The sequence below is a fragment of the Pinus tabuliformis genome, chromosome 7, assembly GCF_031772625.1.
Source record: "Pinus tabuliformis cultivar Carrire ecotype Pingquan chromosome 7, CPIR1, whole genome shotgun sequence".
Taxonomy (NCBI): Eukaryota; Viridiplantae; Streptophyta; class Pinopsida; order Pinales; family Pinaceae; genus Pinus; species Pinus tabuliformis.
Window position 1 is genome coordinate 1,454,214,479 of NC_142293.1, and position 15,716 is coordinate 1,454,230,194.

The window sequence follows — 15,716 nt, forward strand, 5'->3', positions numbered from 1 at the left end:
ACAGTGTATAGTCACATCAAATCATGTTTTAAAACTCAGTACAGTGCCAGCATTAAATATTTTAGAGCCGCCACCGATTGCGGACTTAATGGGGATGATAGGTAATGGAGGATGATATACAGTGCGTTAAATTTAAATTGTTCTCCAAGCTAACACCCTGTATACCACCCATGATAAGACACGGCCCTGGGCTATGGACTGTTGTGTAAAATTGCTGGGATGATCTAATCCGTGTGCAGAACAGATGGATCCGCCGACATCGGTTTCGTGTATGGAGGTTGTCCATGGGTCGGTCCAATTCAAGTTATTCCGAATTGCCGGAGGTTTCTCGGTCATTTGTGCCTGGGATATGTGTCATTTTGTTTTTTGTGTTGCCCCGGCCCCCGAAACCCCTCACTAATGTGAAATGCACTCTTGAGAGTAGGGGCCACGAGGTCGAGCTCAACAACATGATCTTCAAAGCGAATTGGTGTCAGGGTTCTTGGTATTGATGTATAGTATCAAAGATGGCCACTAATATTTATATTTGTGTGTAGTGCTAGTTCCATTAATGTATTGGATATGGTATATTGGATTTTATATTTGGTTAAATTTAATAAATAAATATATTGTTTTTCTATATTAATAGAATTATAACTTCACACATATTAATAGTCATTGTCATTTTTTAATTAATGGTTGTATTTTTTACTAAATAATTAGTTATGTTTTATTTGCTTAATATTTAGTTAATATTATTGGCATGTACTATATTGGATATATATATATATATATATGAGGGGTGTTGCATGCCTTTTGTCTAGATTTTGAAAATGGAGTGTGACTGTGTAGAGGCCTACCATGGAAGACTTTTTGTTCTTGTTTAGATTGTTTTACAATTTATAATTAATAATATTTAAATTAATTTTTTTGGGTTGGGTGTGAGTTTAAATTGTGATTTGATATTTGGAATCAGGGTCTTGTTAAACACCTATTAAAAAAATAGATGATCTTATTTAACGTTAAGATATTAGCATTACTTAAATATTATTTAAGTTTTTACTATCTCAATTTTTTGTTGCATTTATCACATTGAAAATTTATTTGTTTTTATTTTTATTTTTTTCACAGATATAATGATACTTATTTTACATAAGTAATATAAGTATATTGTTAATATTGTCAACATTTATTATATCACTGGACAAAATTGAATTTGAATGAGAAGAATCTCATTCCTTTCTCTCTAATCACTTAAAATAACCCAAATTAATATTACAAATAAGAATTTATTTATTTACACATTAATAATATTTTTTAAATAATATATATTTTCTATAACAATAATTAATTAATCCATATTTATAATAAATAATATAATAATTATTTTTACCATAAATTATATAAATTTTACTATTTCTCAATAATTTAAACAAATCAATTATAAATTAAAACTAACCCATTATATATTCTTCTAAGTTTACAAAAGCATCATTTATGCCCTAACAATTTTAGTATGTGATTTTACAAAATCGTTCAGACTTTCTATTTTATAAGGTTTGACCATTATAATTACGTAAACAACCATTAGGAAGCTTTGTACCCAAGCATTTAACTCGTCAATGATCACGGAAACTGTTTGAAATGTCACCCGTGACCTAAGTGCTTACGTATGTGATCAACTTCATTCATTCTTTACCTATGTGATCAACTTCATTCATTCCTTATAATTTTAACTAGCATTTGCACCTTATGTTGCAAAGGAAACGCCGTAAGGTATAGAGTGGGGAAGAATAGAGACATGTATAGAGTGGAGAAGAATAGGGACATGTGAATGGACATTATTGAAAGCAAGGGTGGATGATAATGAGTTACAATTGCAATAGTTAGTTATGTATATTTTGAGAATGAATATTTTGTAAATAATAATAGTTTGTGGAAGAATTTATAAAAAGTATGCCATCAACTACACAATTGATATCTACAGAAATAGAAGGCTAGAAAACAAGAATTTTAGTTTATAAGATCCAATTTACATGGTTGGTCAACATGTAGAAACCCCTTGTGTCATCGCTCTGTCCAAGTGGAGAATAATAATATGACAGTGGAATCACTATTGTGAATATGCAGAGACATAATACTATGTCATGCTTATAGATCGTTGTTGGCTGAATGACTTGCAATTGGCTTTCAAGCTGCTAGTTCACCATGAGTTGGATCTACAAAATATTAGTTGGATCTAAAGAACATATAAAGCTAGGATAAAAGGTCCAAATTTATGAAATTATTAGTTTCTTCCTTCCCCACCTTTCCATTGTTGTTATTATTATTATAATACTAATAATAATGTTATTATTATTATAATACTAATAATAATGTTATTATTATTACCAGATAGCTCCTTGGATGCCGTCAAACAATTAATATTTATTTTATTAGAACAAATCAAGGTATGGATAGAAAGCTAAAATTTCTGAAATTATTAGTTTCTTCTTTCCCCTCTTTCTCGTTCTTAGCATTATGACACTTCTTTTCACATCCAACAGTGGATTGAACTTCCAAGAAAATTCGAGGTGAACCTTATACCTCTGCCTCTTCTATTCATTTTTTGTACAAAAGGAGGTATATACATCTTCAGTTCATATTTCTAGCCATTATCAACACCTAATACATGCTTTTGTATACAGGGAATTAAATTTTCATCATGTTTGAACTCAACTATTTGCCTTCCAAGGCTAGCTAAAATGGTTGTTGGGCTAAGGGCCTCCACTGCAAATATTTTTATTGACAATGGCCCTTAAAGAGAGTTTATTTTCAAGCATTTTCAAGTGGCTTCTGTGGATGAAGAAAGTGCAGCAGTAGTTCTAGTAAGTTGATTCAAACTGGATTGAGAGAAGTTTTTGTCCAATGTTTATTGAGAGTAAAATTAGTCTTTTAACTAGATGTTCAGTATATGCAATTGTTAAAAATGGTCAACTAAGGTCAAATTCCACTATGGACGGCTCCTTTGTATGAGATGATGATGGCATTGGATTCCTCTTCTCGAGAGGACCAATTTTGACCTAAAGCACAATGGATTCTGACAAGCAGAAATGTATATTTGAAGTCAAGCCCACAATGTTGGTTTTGGTCAAGGTCAGCCCCACAGTGATGTAGGCTCATGAAGCCCAAAAGACATGACCTTTGACCCACATTGAATTGTATAAATATAAGATGAGTTCACTCCATTTTGGCATCATCACACATGATTTTCTCTTTCCTCTCATGATGGATTCGACTTTCTTTGAGAAACTATCTCTCTCCCATATGTGAAAATTTTTGGAGGACGGATTTCCTGTGATTTTCTGCGGTTGACTTTTCCAGTACACAGAGCAGCATTGACCAAGCACTTTGACCAACTGTTTGACTGCGACTTTGATGGATTATTACTCTGCCAGCTAGGCCGCACTTGTGAGTAGAGGAACCGAGCACAAACTGAGGTGTTTGACCACAGGTCTGAGGCAGGTTTAACCGCAGACTGTTGACCAAGTTTTGACCAGACTTTTGAAGGCTGCCTTGACTGCATTTTGACTGCCTAGAGAGGGTGAATTTCTCTCTCCTTTTACCGAATAGATTCCGCTGATTTGACTGAGCTGTTAACTGTTGACTACTGACTGGTTAGGATAGCTTTGACTGTTGTTGACTTCTGCATATGTGACTTTGACTTTTGGACATTTGATTGGGATCATCTATGGCAAGTCAATATATTGAGTTTGACTAATGTATCATTGTACTTATGGATTTCTCTCTCTGTGAACATTTGATATTATCAAGAAGAAAAGATCTGTGGGTTTTCCCCCTTGTCGGGTTTTGCCCTGGCTTTAAGTCTAAATCATGGTGCTTCTTGTCTTTTGCATTTATGTTTGATGTTCTTTCATCAGTTAGTGTCATGTGATAATGGTCAACGTGATTGCTAATGGATTAATGGAATTAATAATGGGCTAATGGATTAATGAAGTAACTGACCTCTGACCTAAGCAAAGAACATGTTAACTCAAAAATTAACATGGTATTAGAGCTAGCTGAGGTCAAGCCCAAGCAAGAGGAGGAATGCAATCTCAAGAGATGAAGCAGTGGACTGTTAATGTATTTGAAGTATCTTGTTGCAAGCCTTAGAAAACATGAGAGGTCTCGAAAAATAATACAAGTCTAGGTATATGCAAGAGCTGGGCTAAATAGCTCATGAAGGCCATTAATCAAATCTGAAGATGCTAAAGTCCTCCTTCAGCAGCTAAACCACGTGTCATGATAAGAAGTCAATGAAGAGTTTTGTTTTAAGAATTTGTTGATCTGAGTCCAATCTTCTCATTGGATAAAGCAGTCAACAGTATGTTTGAAGATTTGATCCCTTTGGCACCTCTGCATCAGAATTCTGAAGCTAGCAGAGTTTCCATCCAATCACCTATGCTCACATAAATTCAAGTCTTGTAAACAAAGATGTCCAACAAGCAAATTTGTTGAGGATCAAATAAGTGACTCTAGGGATACATATATTTATTTGGATTTGATCAATGAATTAAAGAGAGTCCTATGGAGCAATGAAGAACCGAGTTGTTGGCCTAGTTCTTTGAACCATTAAGAAGGAGCCAAGTGTTCCTATTATTTGAGCACAAGAAACAATAAAGGTCTGCTATGCAATGGAGCTATCTCTCTTTTACATTTTGGGCATAAGTATGCTTTTGGATAAGTATTTTGAAAATAACTTTATTCTCCTAAGAGGCCAAGAAAAGTGCAAGAACACAAGAATATGCCAAAGGTCATTTCATGAAGCCAACCTTGGAGAAAGGATTACTATGTTCTCGATCTTGTGGTATGGAGGCAGAAATGTTATGGCTCGGTGAACTCTGTCTTATATTCTCTCTTGCTCTTCAATTCAGACAGTGAATCCAACCTATTCATGCCTCTTTGTTCTCTGAGTTATTGAAGAGAAAAAATTTTGTTAATGTCGATTGTTTTATCTAAGAAGATGCCTACTTATTCCTTGTGCTTGTAATAAGGCCAAGAAGCCTATGTCACATAAAGCACTACTATATACTATCATGCTCTGTGAATTTGGGATGGTCTAGTTTTGGCAAATATGTCACACCTGAGCCAAAGTGAAAAACTCAGAAGATTAAGCAATGTCAAGCATGAGTGGTAACTGATTAATATTTATAAAGAAAATAAAATGATCTCTCAAATGAATTCCATATACACCACAAGCAAAACATGTCCTAGGACCTCAGTAAAGCCTAGAAGGACATATGCTGTGCATGAAAATAATCATGAGAATTTTTTTTAACTGAATTAGTGTGTACAAAAGTGCATCCGGTAAGAGGCGGCAAGCATCATGAATTTTTAAATTTCTTGCTCCTTAAGCATGCCTTGCAGACATCCCAAGCCACAGTGACAACATGGGTTCCCATTAGAGTAGAGTTATGTTTTAGCCCTAATTTACGAGGGAAAATTCAAATTTTTCTTTGGTACTTTAAACTTACTATTGTAAAGACATAAGGCTCTGCAGATGATTAAAAGTACAGTCGCATACAAACACTATGCATCATGATTCATTCCATAATAATTTTCAAGTAACCAAAGGAATACATTGAAAGCTACCACAGAGGTCAGAGTGATGAGTATCAAAGGTCTACCTGTACACGCTAGAAGGGTTACAGGAAGTGCACAATTGCCTACTGGGTAAATTTATTGGAGCCGACGACCCTGGTGGTTGCCCTCTTTACCTGCGAAAACAACCTGCCTATTAGAATTGAGCTCGATAGAAGACATATAGATCAGAAAATAAAAGGGAAAGAAACTGACCAACAATTTTAGAAAAGGAAACATTACCTGAGCCGGCGATGAGTGGAGAACCTCCATGCAGTCAAAATTGTACACAGTACTACAGCGTAGCAACCAAGCCAGCAAGGAATTTAGGATTTTCTTGGTAATCCGGTGCAGAGCAGGGTCTAGATACCGAGAAACGTTGAAGTTGCAGGGATTCTGCACTATTTCCGTCCGTCGGGGAGAAGCAACTGGGAAACGAAGGCACTATTTCCTTCCGTCGGGGAGAAGCAACTGGGAGCCAGGTTACCACATCTGGAGGTGTGCCTCGAGAGCCACCCAACATCCGTTAACAATGTCATGCAATGAATTAGTATCATAAATAAATTAAATGCTTGCCTACGAATTATGGGCGACTCATTGCTAAAGCAGTTCACAAACCAAATGACGAAAACAAGGGAAATGCTTGGTAACGAAAACAAAATAGAAAGATAACCAAGAGCCTGCAAAGAAAGTGTGCCGTTAATTTCTTAGGTGCAAGACACAGAAGCTCGGAAAACCGCTCCTGGGCTGTGATTTCTGCAACACGAGAAAGGGCATCTCTCCATGTTTGAATGCTGGTGGAGTCGTATCGTGGTTTCCCTTCACCCATTTGCGCGATTTCTATCCAGATTTCCAGATTTCAGTTTCAGAAGGGTTTTGGGGGTAGGAGGATACAGGGGATGCCATTGCCAATGCCGATTAGACTATACAAACAGAGAGCTCAGCGCACAGATGTCAAGGCCAAAGTGAAACGTTTTTAAAGGTTTTTTAATGTTTTAAAACATTTTTTTATTAAATCAGACGGCTGATTTTTGTTGAATCTTCTAACAAAAGATCTAACGGCTACGATTAGGACAGAAAGGCATTTGGGGGAGTTCATTTTAGAGGGAAATGCCTTACGGCGTAATTAGAGGAAATCAACTATCTATTTCAAATTGTTTTCTTAGCACTAGATTCTTCCTTCCCCCTCCATTCTTGATTCTAAAGGAACCAGAAATAGAAATGATCAATTTTACGGGAAAAAAGGTTGGACTGACTAGATTTCCATCCTTTACAGCAGCAGTGGATGGCAACGCTGGCTTTTGCAATTTTCCCTTTCCTTATTCTTTGGAGAAGCACCAAGTTTTCCATCTGCAGCCTTTAGAGCACAGAAGTGAAAGGATGAATTTTCCCTGAAACCAACGTCTTTGTTGAGTTTACTATTAGTCAAAGCAATCAGACAATTAACACAATCTGTAAATGCCGTTTTCTTTTCTCAGTTATGTCAGAAAAATAATCCCACACCTTTTTTAATGATTTTAAATGATAAAAGTTCAGAGTATTCTTGTGATCATCAAAGGTTGTTGTCCTGAGCTCCATTAGAATGATTCTCCAACCTAAGTTGACATTATTTACATGAGCACCCAACTCATGTCATTCCCACAAGTTTAGCATTCCCAACTGGTAATGTGGACTCATATATAGTTACAAACATCCCATCTAATGAAGTTTCAAATCCAAATGAATGGGAGGTGAGCCACCTACAGACCTTGAGAGAGCATAAAATGCACCAATGTGTTCAGCAAGTGACATTGAGGTTGCGACTATTAGTGAAATAGTTTGTGCTGCATCAAAAACCAGTCAAAAGTAAGCTTCTTATTAGACATGATATGTGAAGCATACTGCAAAAGGAAACCAGATCAATAGGTATTGGGAGTACTACTTCTGTGCATTTACCCACCTGCTTTCTTCACAGACTTCCCTGGCCAAAAGAACTATTGCAACTGAGGTTCAAGGGAGAATTAGAATCTATTCTCGTTTTATATTCAAGACTTTGTCAAGAGCACCCCACATATGAACGACCAAAGCATTTATCATTCTTGACTAGATATAATGATAACATCCACTGCAATGCTTTGCACATCCTTTAGCAAATACAGCTCAACATCTCTTAAACTGTCTCATTACAAATTCCCAAACTTCAGAAACTCCAAGTGAACAATATCCCATAATGAAATGTGACACCCAATCATGTGCTACTAAGGCAAAGCTCTAGAATGTGAAAGGAGTTTTTCCAGACTATTATGTTAAGATCATTTCAATCTGATTACCAATAATCCCCACAAGAACAGATCCCAGCATTAAAATGGTGGAAACTGTTTGCATCCCTAACAATTATTTTCGCCCAACAATCTTGGAGATAAACTTTGTGGCATTATGGCTGTCACCACAAACACGAAGGTTTTTGGTGATCCAAATAGGTGTCCGAGGGCAGGTACTAATAATTCCAAAAGCAACGGCCAACTTTTCACTGTGGCCACACATGATGTATTCCTTTTCCTCCTCCTCTACAACATGCATTACAAAGCTTGTGCCTCGTATATACCCTGCCTCTTCCATATGCAAACGCAAACTCATCAATGTGACATAAATTTTTTGAGATTGTGTATCTGATCTGTCTCCGGCAAGAAATGCATGAACCTTGTTGTTCAGTTTGATCAAACTGCATCCTGGCATCATTTTCAAGCTAATGTCTTTCATTGTTATTCTCATCTTTACTGTGTCATCCACCTGCCAGCTGTAGCATAGACATTTGACAATAGAACATATTTTCTAGCATCTCTGGGCTCTACTTCAAGGAGTCGTGCTGCCACATACTCTCCTAGCTCAAAGTTGTCATGGATTAAACATGCATTAAGCAAGGCTGCCCATATACCAGCACCAGGTTTTAAATGCATTTTTTTAATGAAATTTTGCGCTTCATACCTGCCTCTTCCATATGAAGATGAAAACTCATCAATGTGGCATAAATTTTTTGAGATTGTGTATCTGATCTGTCTCGAGCAAGAAATGCATGAACCTTGTTGTTGAGTTCGATCCAACTGCATCCTGGCATCCTTTTCAAGCAAATGTCTTTCATCATCATTCTCATCTTTACTGCATCATCCCACGTGCCAGCTGCAGCATAGACATTTGACAATAGAACATAATTTCTAGCATCTCTGGGCTCTACTTCAAGGAGTCGCATTGCCACATACTCTCCTAGCTCCAAGTTGTCATGGATTAAACGTGCATTAAGCAAGGCTGCCCATATACCAGCATCAGGTTCTAAATGCACTTTTTAATGAAATTTTGCACTTCATATAATTTCCTGGTGCATCAAAGAATGTAAACCATGCATCTGTAGTGTTCCATCTGAGGTATGATATGGTAAAATTGTTTCATGTATTCAAAGTATTGCAAGCCTTCATCCACTAAGCATGCATGACTACAAGAAAATAGTACTGCAACATAAGTGGCATGGTCTGGCTTCATGCCTTCCTCTTGCATTTGGTTAAAAAGTTGGAGAGCATCCTCACCATACCCATGCATACTGTAGCCTGCAATCATTGCAGTCCATGAGACCACATTAGCTTGAGACATCTTATCAAAGACTTGACATGCTAACACTTTGCATACATGTCTATGACAACAGTCTGAATAGAAATGTCGGAATCAAATCCATTTCTAAGTAAGTAATTTTGGATCTCTTTATCCTTTTGTAGAGCTGCCAAGTAGCAAATGTGGGGAGAATGCTCAAGATGGTAGTTGAGTTGGGTTTTACACCTGCCAATTGCATCTTATGGAAATGTTTCAGGGCATCATTAGTGTACCCATTGTGAAAACATGTTCTGATCATTGCATTACACAAATCCACATTTCTCTCGGGCATTTGCTCAAATATCCAGTATGCAATCTCTGTTTTTCCACAGTTGGAATACAGATTTACTAGAGCACTCCCTGCATAAACATCCCATTGGAAGGCGTGCCTTATTAAATAACCATGGGCTTCCTTACCCATTTGCAGAGCTCCTAAGTGGGAACATACGAGAAGAATGGTTACCACCATGTATAAGACAATTTTCAAACCTTGTTGTTGCGATTTCCCAAACAGCTCCAAGGCCTCATTGGCTTGTCCATTCTGCTCATAACCTGAAACCATGGATGTATATAATACAGAGTTTCATTCATGCATTCTGTAAAACACATGCTGGGCATATTCTATGTTCCCACATTTTGAATACATGTCTATGAGAGCACTACCCAAAAAAACATCCAACTCATAACCCTTTCTAATAATGTAATTATGGATCTCCTTGCTGGTGCCACCAATAAATTTCAATTTTCAAAATAGGGTTTCCTTGTTTTGATAAAACAATGTCTTAGATGTAATACCTGTCTATTGGATTTCTCTAGCTTTTATTCCCAAGAAATTCTATTAAAGGTTCAAAATCATTTTTTAAATTTCTATGGCACAAGAATAAATGTTTGAGCTAAAAAAAATATCGCACTCAGCACAGAGCTCTTCTTTTTGTAAAAATGATAAACCCACAAAGTAAATAGATCATCCCATGTCATCAAACAATTAGCAAAATCTGTAAATGTCGTTTTCTTTTCTCAGTTATGTCAAAAAAATAATCTCACACCTTTTTTAATGATTTTAAATGATAAAAGTTCAGAGCATTCTTGTGATCATCAAAGGTTGTTGTCCTGAACTCCATTAACATGATTCTCCGACCTGAGTTGACATTATTTACATGAGCATCCAACTCATGTCACTCCCATAAGTTTAGCATTCCCAACTGGTAATGTGGACTCATATACAGTTACAAACAACCCATCTAATAAAGTTTCAAATCCAAATGTATGGGAGGTGAGGCACCTACATACCTTGAGAAAGCATAAAATGCTCCAATGTGTTCAACAAGTGACATTAAGGTTGCAGCTATCAGTGAAAAAGTTTGTGCAGCATCCAAAACCAGTCAAACGTAAGCTTCTTATCAGACATGATATGTGAAGCATACTGCAAAAAGAAAACAAAATCAATAGGTTTTGGAAGTACTACTTCTGCGCATTTACCCACCTGCTTTCTTCACAGACTTTGCTGGCCAAAAGAACTATTGCAACTGAGGTTCAAGAGAGAATGAGAGTCTATTCTTGTTTTATATTCAAGACTTTGTCAAGAGCACCCCACATATGAACAGCCAAAGCATTTATGATTCTTGACTAGATATAACGATAACATCCACTGCAATGCTTTGCACATCCTTTAGCAAATACAACTCAACATCTCTTAAACTATCCCCACAAGAACAGATCCCAGCATTAAAATGGTGGAAACGGTTTGCATCCCTGACAATTATTTTCGCCCAACAATCTTGGAGATAAACTTTGTGGCATTATGGCAGTCACCACAAACACGAAGGTTTTTGGTGATCCAGATAGGTGTCCGAGGGCAGGTACTAATAATTCCAAAAGCAACGGCCAACTTTTCACTGTGGCCACACAGGATGTATTCCTTTTCCTCCTCCTCTACAACATGCATTACAAAGCTTGTGCCTCATATATACCCTGCCTCTTCCATATGCAAACGCAAACTCATCAATGTGGCATAAATTTTTTGAGATTGTGTATCTGATCTGTCTCCGGCAAGAAATGCATGAACCTTGTTGTTGAGTTTGATCCAACTGCATCCTGGCATCGTTTTCAAGCTAATGTCTTTCATTGTTATTCTCATATTTACTGCGTCATCCACCTACCAGCTGTAGCATAGACATTTGACAATAGAACATAATTTCTAACATCTCTGGGCTCTACTTCAAAGAGTCGTGCTGCCACATACTCTCCTAGCTCCAAGTTGTCATGGATTAAACATGCATTAAGCAAGGCTGCCCATATACCAGCACCAGGTTTTAAATGAATTTTTTTAATGAAATTTTGCGCTTCATACCTGCCTCTTCCATATGCAGATGCAAACTCATCAATGTGGCATAAATTTTTTGAGATTGTGTATCTGATCTGTCTCCAGCAAGAAATGCATGAACCTTGTTGTTGAGTTCGATCCAACTGCATCCTGGCATCCTTTTCAAGCCAATGTCTTTCATCATCATTCTCATCTTTACTGCATCATCCTACCTGCCAGTTGCAGCATAGACATTTGACAATAGAACATAATTTCCAACATCTTTGGGCTCTACTTCAAGGAGTTGCATTGCCACATACTCTCCTAGCTCCAAGTTGTCATGGATTAAACGTGCATTAAGCAAGGCTGCCCATATACCAACATCAGGTTCTAAATGCACCTTTTAATGAAATTTTGCACTTCATATAATTTCCCAGTGCCTCAAAGAACGAAAACCATGCATCCGTAGTGTTCCATCTGAGGTGTGATATGGTAAACTTGTTTCATGTATTCAAAGTATTACAAGCCTTCATCCACTAAGCATGCATGACTACAAGAAAATAGTACTGCAACATAAGTGGCATGGTCTGGCTTCATGCCTTCCTCTTGCATTCGGTTAAAAAGTTGGAGAGCATCCTCACCATACCCATGCATACCGTAGCTTGCAATCATTGCAGTCCATGAGACCACATTAGCTTGAGACATCTTATCAAAGATTTGACATGCTAACACTTTGCATACATGTCTATGACAGTAGTCTGAACAGAAATGTTGGAATCAAATCCATTTCTAAGTATGTAATTTTGGATCTCTTTACCCTTTTGTAGAGCTGCCAAGTAGCAAATGCGGGGAGAATGCTCAACCTGGTAGTTGAGTTGGGTTTTACACCTGCCAATTGCATCTTATGGAGATGTTTCAGGGCATCATTAGTGTACCCATTATGAAAACATGCTCTGATCATTGCATTCCACAAATCCACATTTCTCTCGGGCATTTGCTCAAATATCCTGTATGCAATCTCTGTTTTTCAACAGTTGGAATACAGATTTACTAGAGCACTCCCTGCATAAACATCCCACTGGAAGGCATTCCTTATTAAATAACCATGGGCTTCCTTACCCATTTGCAGAGCTCCTAAGTGGGAGCATACAAGAAGAATGGTTACCACCATGTATAAGACAATTTTCAAACCTCGTTGTTGCGATTTCCGAAACAGCTCCAAGGCCTCATTGGCTTGTCCATTCTGCTCATAACCTGAAACCATGGATGTATATAATACATAGTTTCATTCATACATTCTGTCAAACACATGCTGGGCATATTCTATGTTCCCACATTTTGAATACATGTCTATGAGAGCACTACCCAAAAAAACATCCACCTCATAACCCTTTCTAATAATGTAATTATGGATCTCCTTGCTGGTGCCATCAATAAATTTCATTTTTCAAAATAGGGTTTCCTTGTTTTGATAAAACAATGTCTTAGATGTAATACCTGTCTATTGGATTTCTCTAGCTTTTATTCCAAAGAAATTCTATTAAAGGTTCAAAATCATTTTTTAAATTTCTATGGTACAAAAATAAATGTTTGAACTAAAAAAAATATCGCACTCAGCACAGAGCTCTTCTTTTTGTAAAAATGATAAACCCACAAAGTAAATAGATCATCCCATGTCATCAAACACTTAGCAAAATCTGTAAATGCCGTTTTCTTTTCTCAGTTATGTCAAAAAAAAAATCTCACACCTTTTTTAATGATTTTAAATGATAAAAGTTCAGAGTATTCTTGTGATCATCAAAGGTGGTTGTCCTGAACTCCATTAACATGATTCTCCAACCTAAGTTGACATTATTTACATGAGCATCCAACTCATGTGACTCCCATAACTTTAGCATTCCCAAATGGTAATGTGGACTCATATACAGTTACAAACAACCCATCCAATAAAGTTTCAAATCCAAATGTATGGGAGGTGAGGCACCTACATACCTTGAGAGAGCATAAAATGCTCCAATGTGTTCAGCAAGTGACATTAAGGTTGCAGCTATCAGTGAAAAAGTTTGTGCTGCATCCAAAACCAGTCAAACGTAAGCTTCTTATCAGACATGATATGTGAAGCATACTGCAAAAAGAAAACAAGATCAATAGGTTTTGGAAGTACTACTTCTGCGCATTTACCCACCTGCTTTCTTCACAGACTTTGCTGGCCAAAAGAACTATTGCAACTGAGGTTCAAGAGAGAATGAGAATCTATTCTTGTTTTATATTCAAGACTTTGTCAAGAGCACCCCACATATGAACAACCAAAGCATTTATGATTCTTGACAAGATATAACGAGAACATCCACTGCAATGGTTTGCACATCCTTTAGCAAATACAGCTCAACATCTCTTAAACTGTCTCATTACAAATTCCCAAACTTTAGAAACTCCAAGTGAACACTACCCCATAATGAAATGTGACACCGAGTCATGTGCTACTAAGGAAAAGCTCTAGAATGTGAAAGGAGTTTTTCCAAACTAGTGTGTTAAGATCATTTCAATCCGATTACCAATAATCCCCACAAGAACAGATCCCAACATTAAAATGGTGGAAACGGTTTGCATCCCTATTTTTCACCCAATAATCTTGGAAATAAACTTTGTGGCATTATGGTAGTCACGACAAACACAAAGGTTTTTGGTGATCCGGATAGGTGTCCCAGGGCAGGTACTAATAATTCCAAAAGCAACAGCCAACTTTTCACTGTGGCCATACAGGATGTAATCCTTTTCCTCCTCTACATCATGCATTACAAAGCTTGTGCCTAGTATATACCCTGCCTCTTCCATATGCACACACAAACTCATCAATGTGGCATAAAGTTTTTGAGATTTTGTATCTTATTTGTCTCCAACAAGAAATGCATGAACCTTGTTGTTGAGTTCGATCCAACTGCATCCTGGCATCCTTTTCAAGCCAATGTCTTTCATCATCATTCTCATCTTTACTGCATCATCCCACTTGCCAGCTGCAGCATAGAAATTTGACAATAGAACATAATTTCCAGCATCTCTGGGCTCTACTTCAAGGAGTCGCACTGCCACATACTCTCCTAGCTCCAAGTTGTCATGGATAAAACGTGCATGAAGCAAGGTTGCCCATATACCAGCATCAGGTTCTAAATGCACTTATTAAATAACCATGGGTTTCCTTACCCATTTGCAGAGCTGCTAAGTGGGAGCATACGAGAAGAATGGTTACCACCATGTATAAGACAATTTTCAAACCTCGTTGTTGCGATTTCCGAAACAACTCCAAGGCCTCATTGGCTTGTCCATTTTGCTCATAACCTGAAATGATGGATGTATATAATATATAGTTTCATTCATGCATTCTGTCAAACACATGATGGGCATATTCTATCATCCGACCTCCCAGCTGCAGCATAGACATTGACAATAGAACATAATTTCCAGCATCTCTTGGCTCTACTTCACGGAGTCGCGCTGCCACATACTCTCCTAGCTCCAAGTTGTCATGGATTAAACATGCATTAAGCAAATACAACTCAACAATCTCTTAAATTGTCTCATTACAAATTCCCCAACTTCAGAAACTCCATCTTGAGCTTCGCCTCGCAGCCCTCGGCCTGAAAGAGGGATTCTAGCCTCGCAGCGTTGTACTACCAGCAGAAGGGAGCAGAATGGCACCACCTCCACAGGCATTGCCAGGCCGCTACCACCGAGGCCACTGACGAGCTTCAATGAATCAACGATGACCACGACCTTGGCAGAGGCATCCTCCACCATTTGTCGTGGAGCAACGCGCCACCACGGCCCTGGGCGATATTGAGCTCTGGGTTGACTTCGTCAGGGCCATCGATGGCAAGATCAATGTGGGGGTGATCATCAAACTCCTAGACTGGGATGCCCAAAGACTCCACCTGCTCAGCAAGACTTGAAGCAACAGGAAAAACAGTGGGGGAAGAACCCAAGAAACTAACCTAAACTAATTATTCATCCAATGGTCTAGAACTTTTCAATCGTCTAAAATCTTATCTAATGGTTTAGAGAAGTACACGGTGGCAATTAGGGGAGTTGATTTCAGAGGGGAACGCCTTACGGCGTAATTATAAGAAACCTTCCAAACACGGATGCCACGTGGATAAGGATGACACCCATAATTTCACGTTCTAATTTAATATTCACG

At 37.7% G+C, this 15,716-nt stretch overlaps 2 protein-coding genes across 2 annotated transcripts; both read right to left on the minus strand.

The window, feature by feature from the left end:
• Positions 1 to 7,974: 7,974 nt before the first annotated feature.
• Positions 7,975 to 11,735, minus strand: LOC149253200 (pentatricopeptide repeat-containing protein At3g57430, chloroplastic-like). Its single transcript, XM_089454400.1, has 7 exons — positions 11,570 to 11,735; positions 11,379 to 11,507; positions 9,709 to 9,771; positions 9,406 to 9,579; positions 9,072 to 9,179; positions 8,566 to 8,883; positions 7,975 to 8,309 (listed from the first exon to the last, which is right to left on the minus strand). The coding sequence occupies exons 1-7, from the start codon at positions 11,733 to 11,735 to the stop codon at positions 7,975 to 7,977; spliced, it is 1,293 nt and encodes a 430-aa protein (XP_089310526.1).
• A 15-nt stretch (positions 11,736 to 11,750) lies between these two features.
• LOC149253201 (pentatricopeptide repeat-containing protein At3g57430, chloroplastic-like) lies at positions 11,751 to 15,316 on the minus strand. The gene is made up of 8 exons (XM_089454401.1): positions 15,104 to 15,316; positions 14,939 to 14,945; positions 14,795 to 14,857; positions 14,461 to 14,685; positions 12,713 to 12,775; positions 12,339 to 12,541; positions 12,089 to 12,226; positions 11,751 to 11,921 (listed from the first exon to the last, which is right to left on the minus strand). Exons 1-8 carry the CDS (start codon positions 15,314 to 15,316, stop codon positions 11,751 to 11,753), a joined length of 1,083 nt encoding a protein of 360 aa, XP_089310527.1.
• Between the last annotated feature and the right edge of the window lie 400 nt (positions 15,317 to 15,716).

Coding starts and splice junctions, on each gene's coding strand:
- LOC149253200 (XM_089454400.1), bottom strand. CDS start 11,735: ATGAGAATGATGATGAAAGACATTGGCTTGAAAAGGATGCCAGGATGC. Junction 11,508..11,569: donor TCTGCATATGGAAGAGGCAG/GTATGAAGCGCA, acceptor GTATATGGGCAG/CCTTGCTTAATGCATGTTTA. Junction 9,180..9,405: donor CCATAAGATGCAATTGGCAG/GTGTAAAACCCA, acceptor CAATGATTGCAG/GCTACAGTATGCATGGGTAT.
- LOC149253201 (XM_089454401.1), bottom strand. CDS start 15,316: ATGGTGGAGGATGCCTCTGCCAAGGTCGTGGTCATCGTTGATTCATTG. Junction 14,686..14,794: donor TCGGAAATCGCAACAACGAG/GTTTGAAAATTG, acceptor AAGTGCATTTAG/AACCTGATGCTGGTATATGG. Junction 11,922..12,088: donor ACCATGCCACTTATGTTGCA/GTACTATTTTCT, acceptor TTTCATTAAAAG/GTGCATTTAGAACCTGATGT.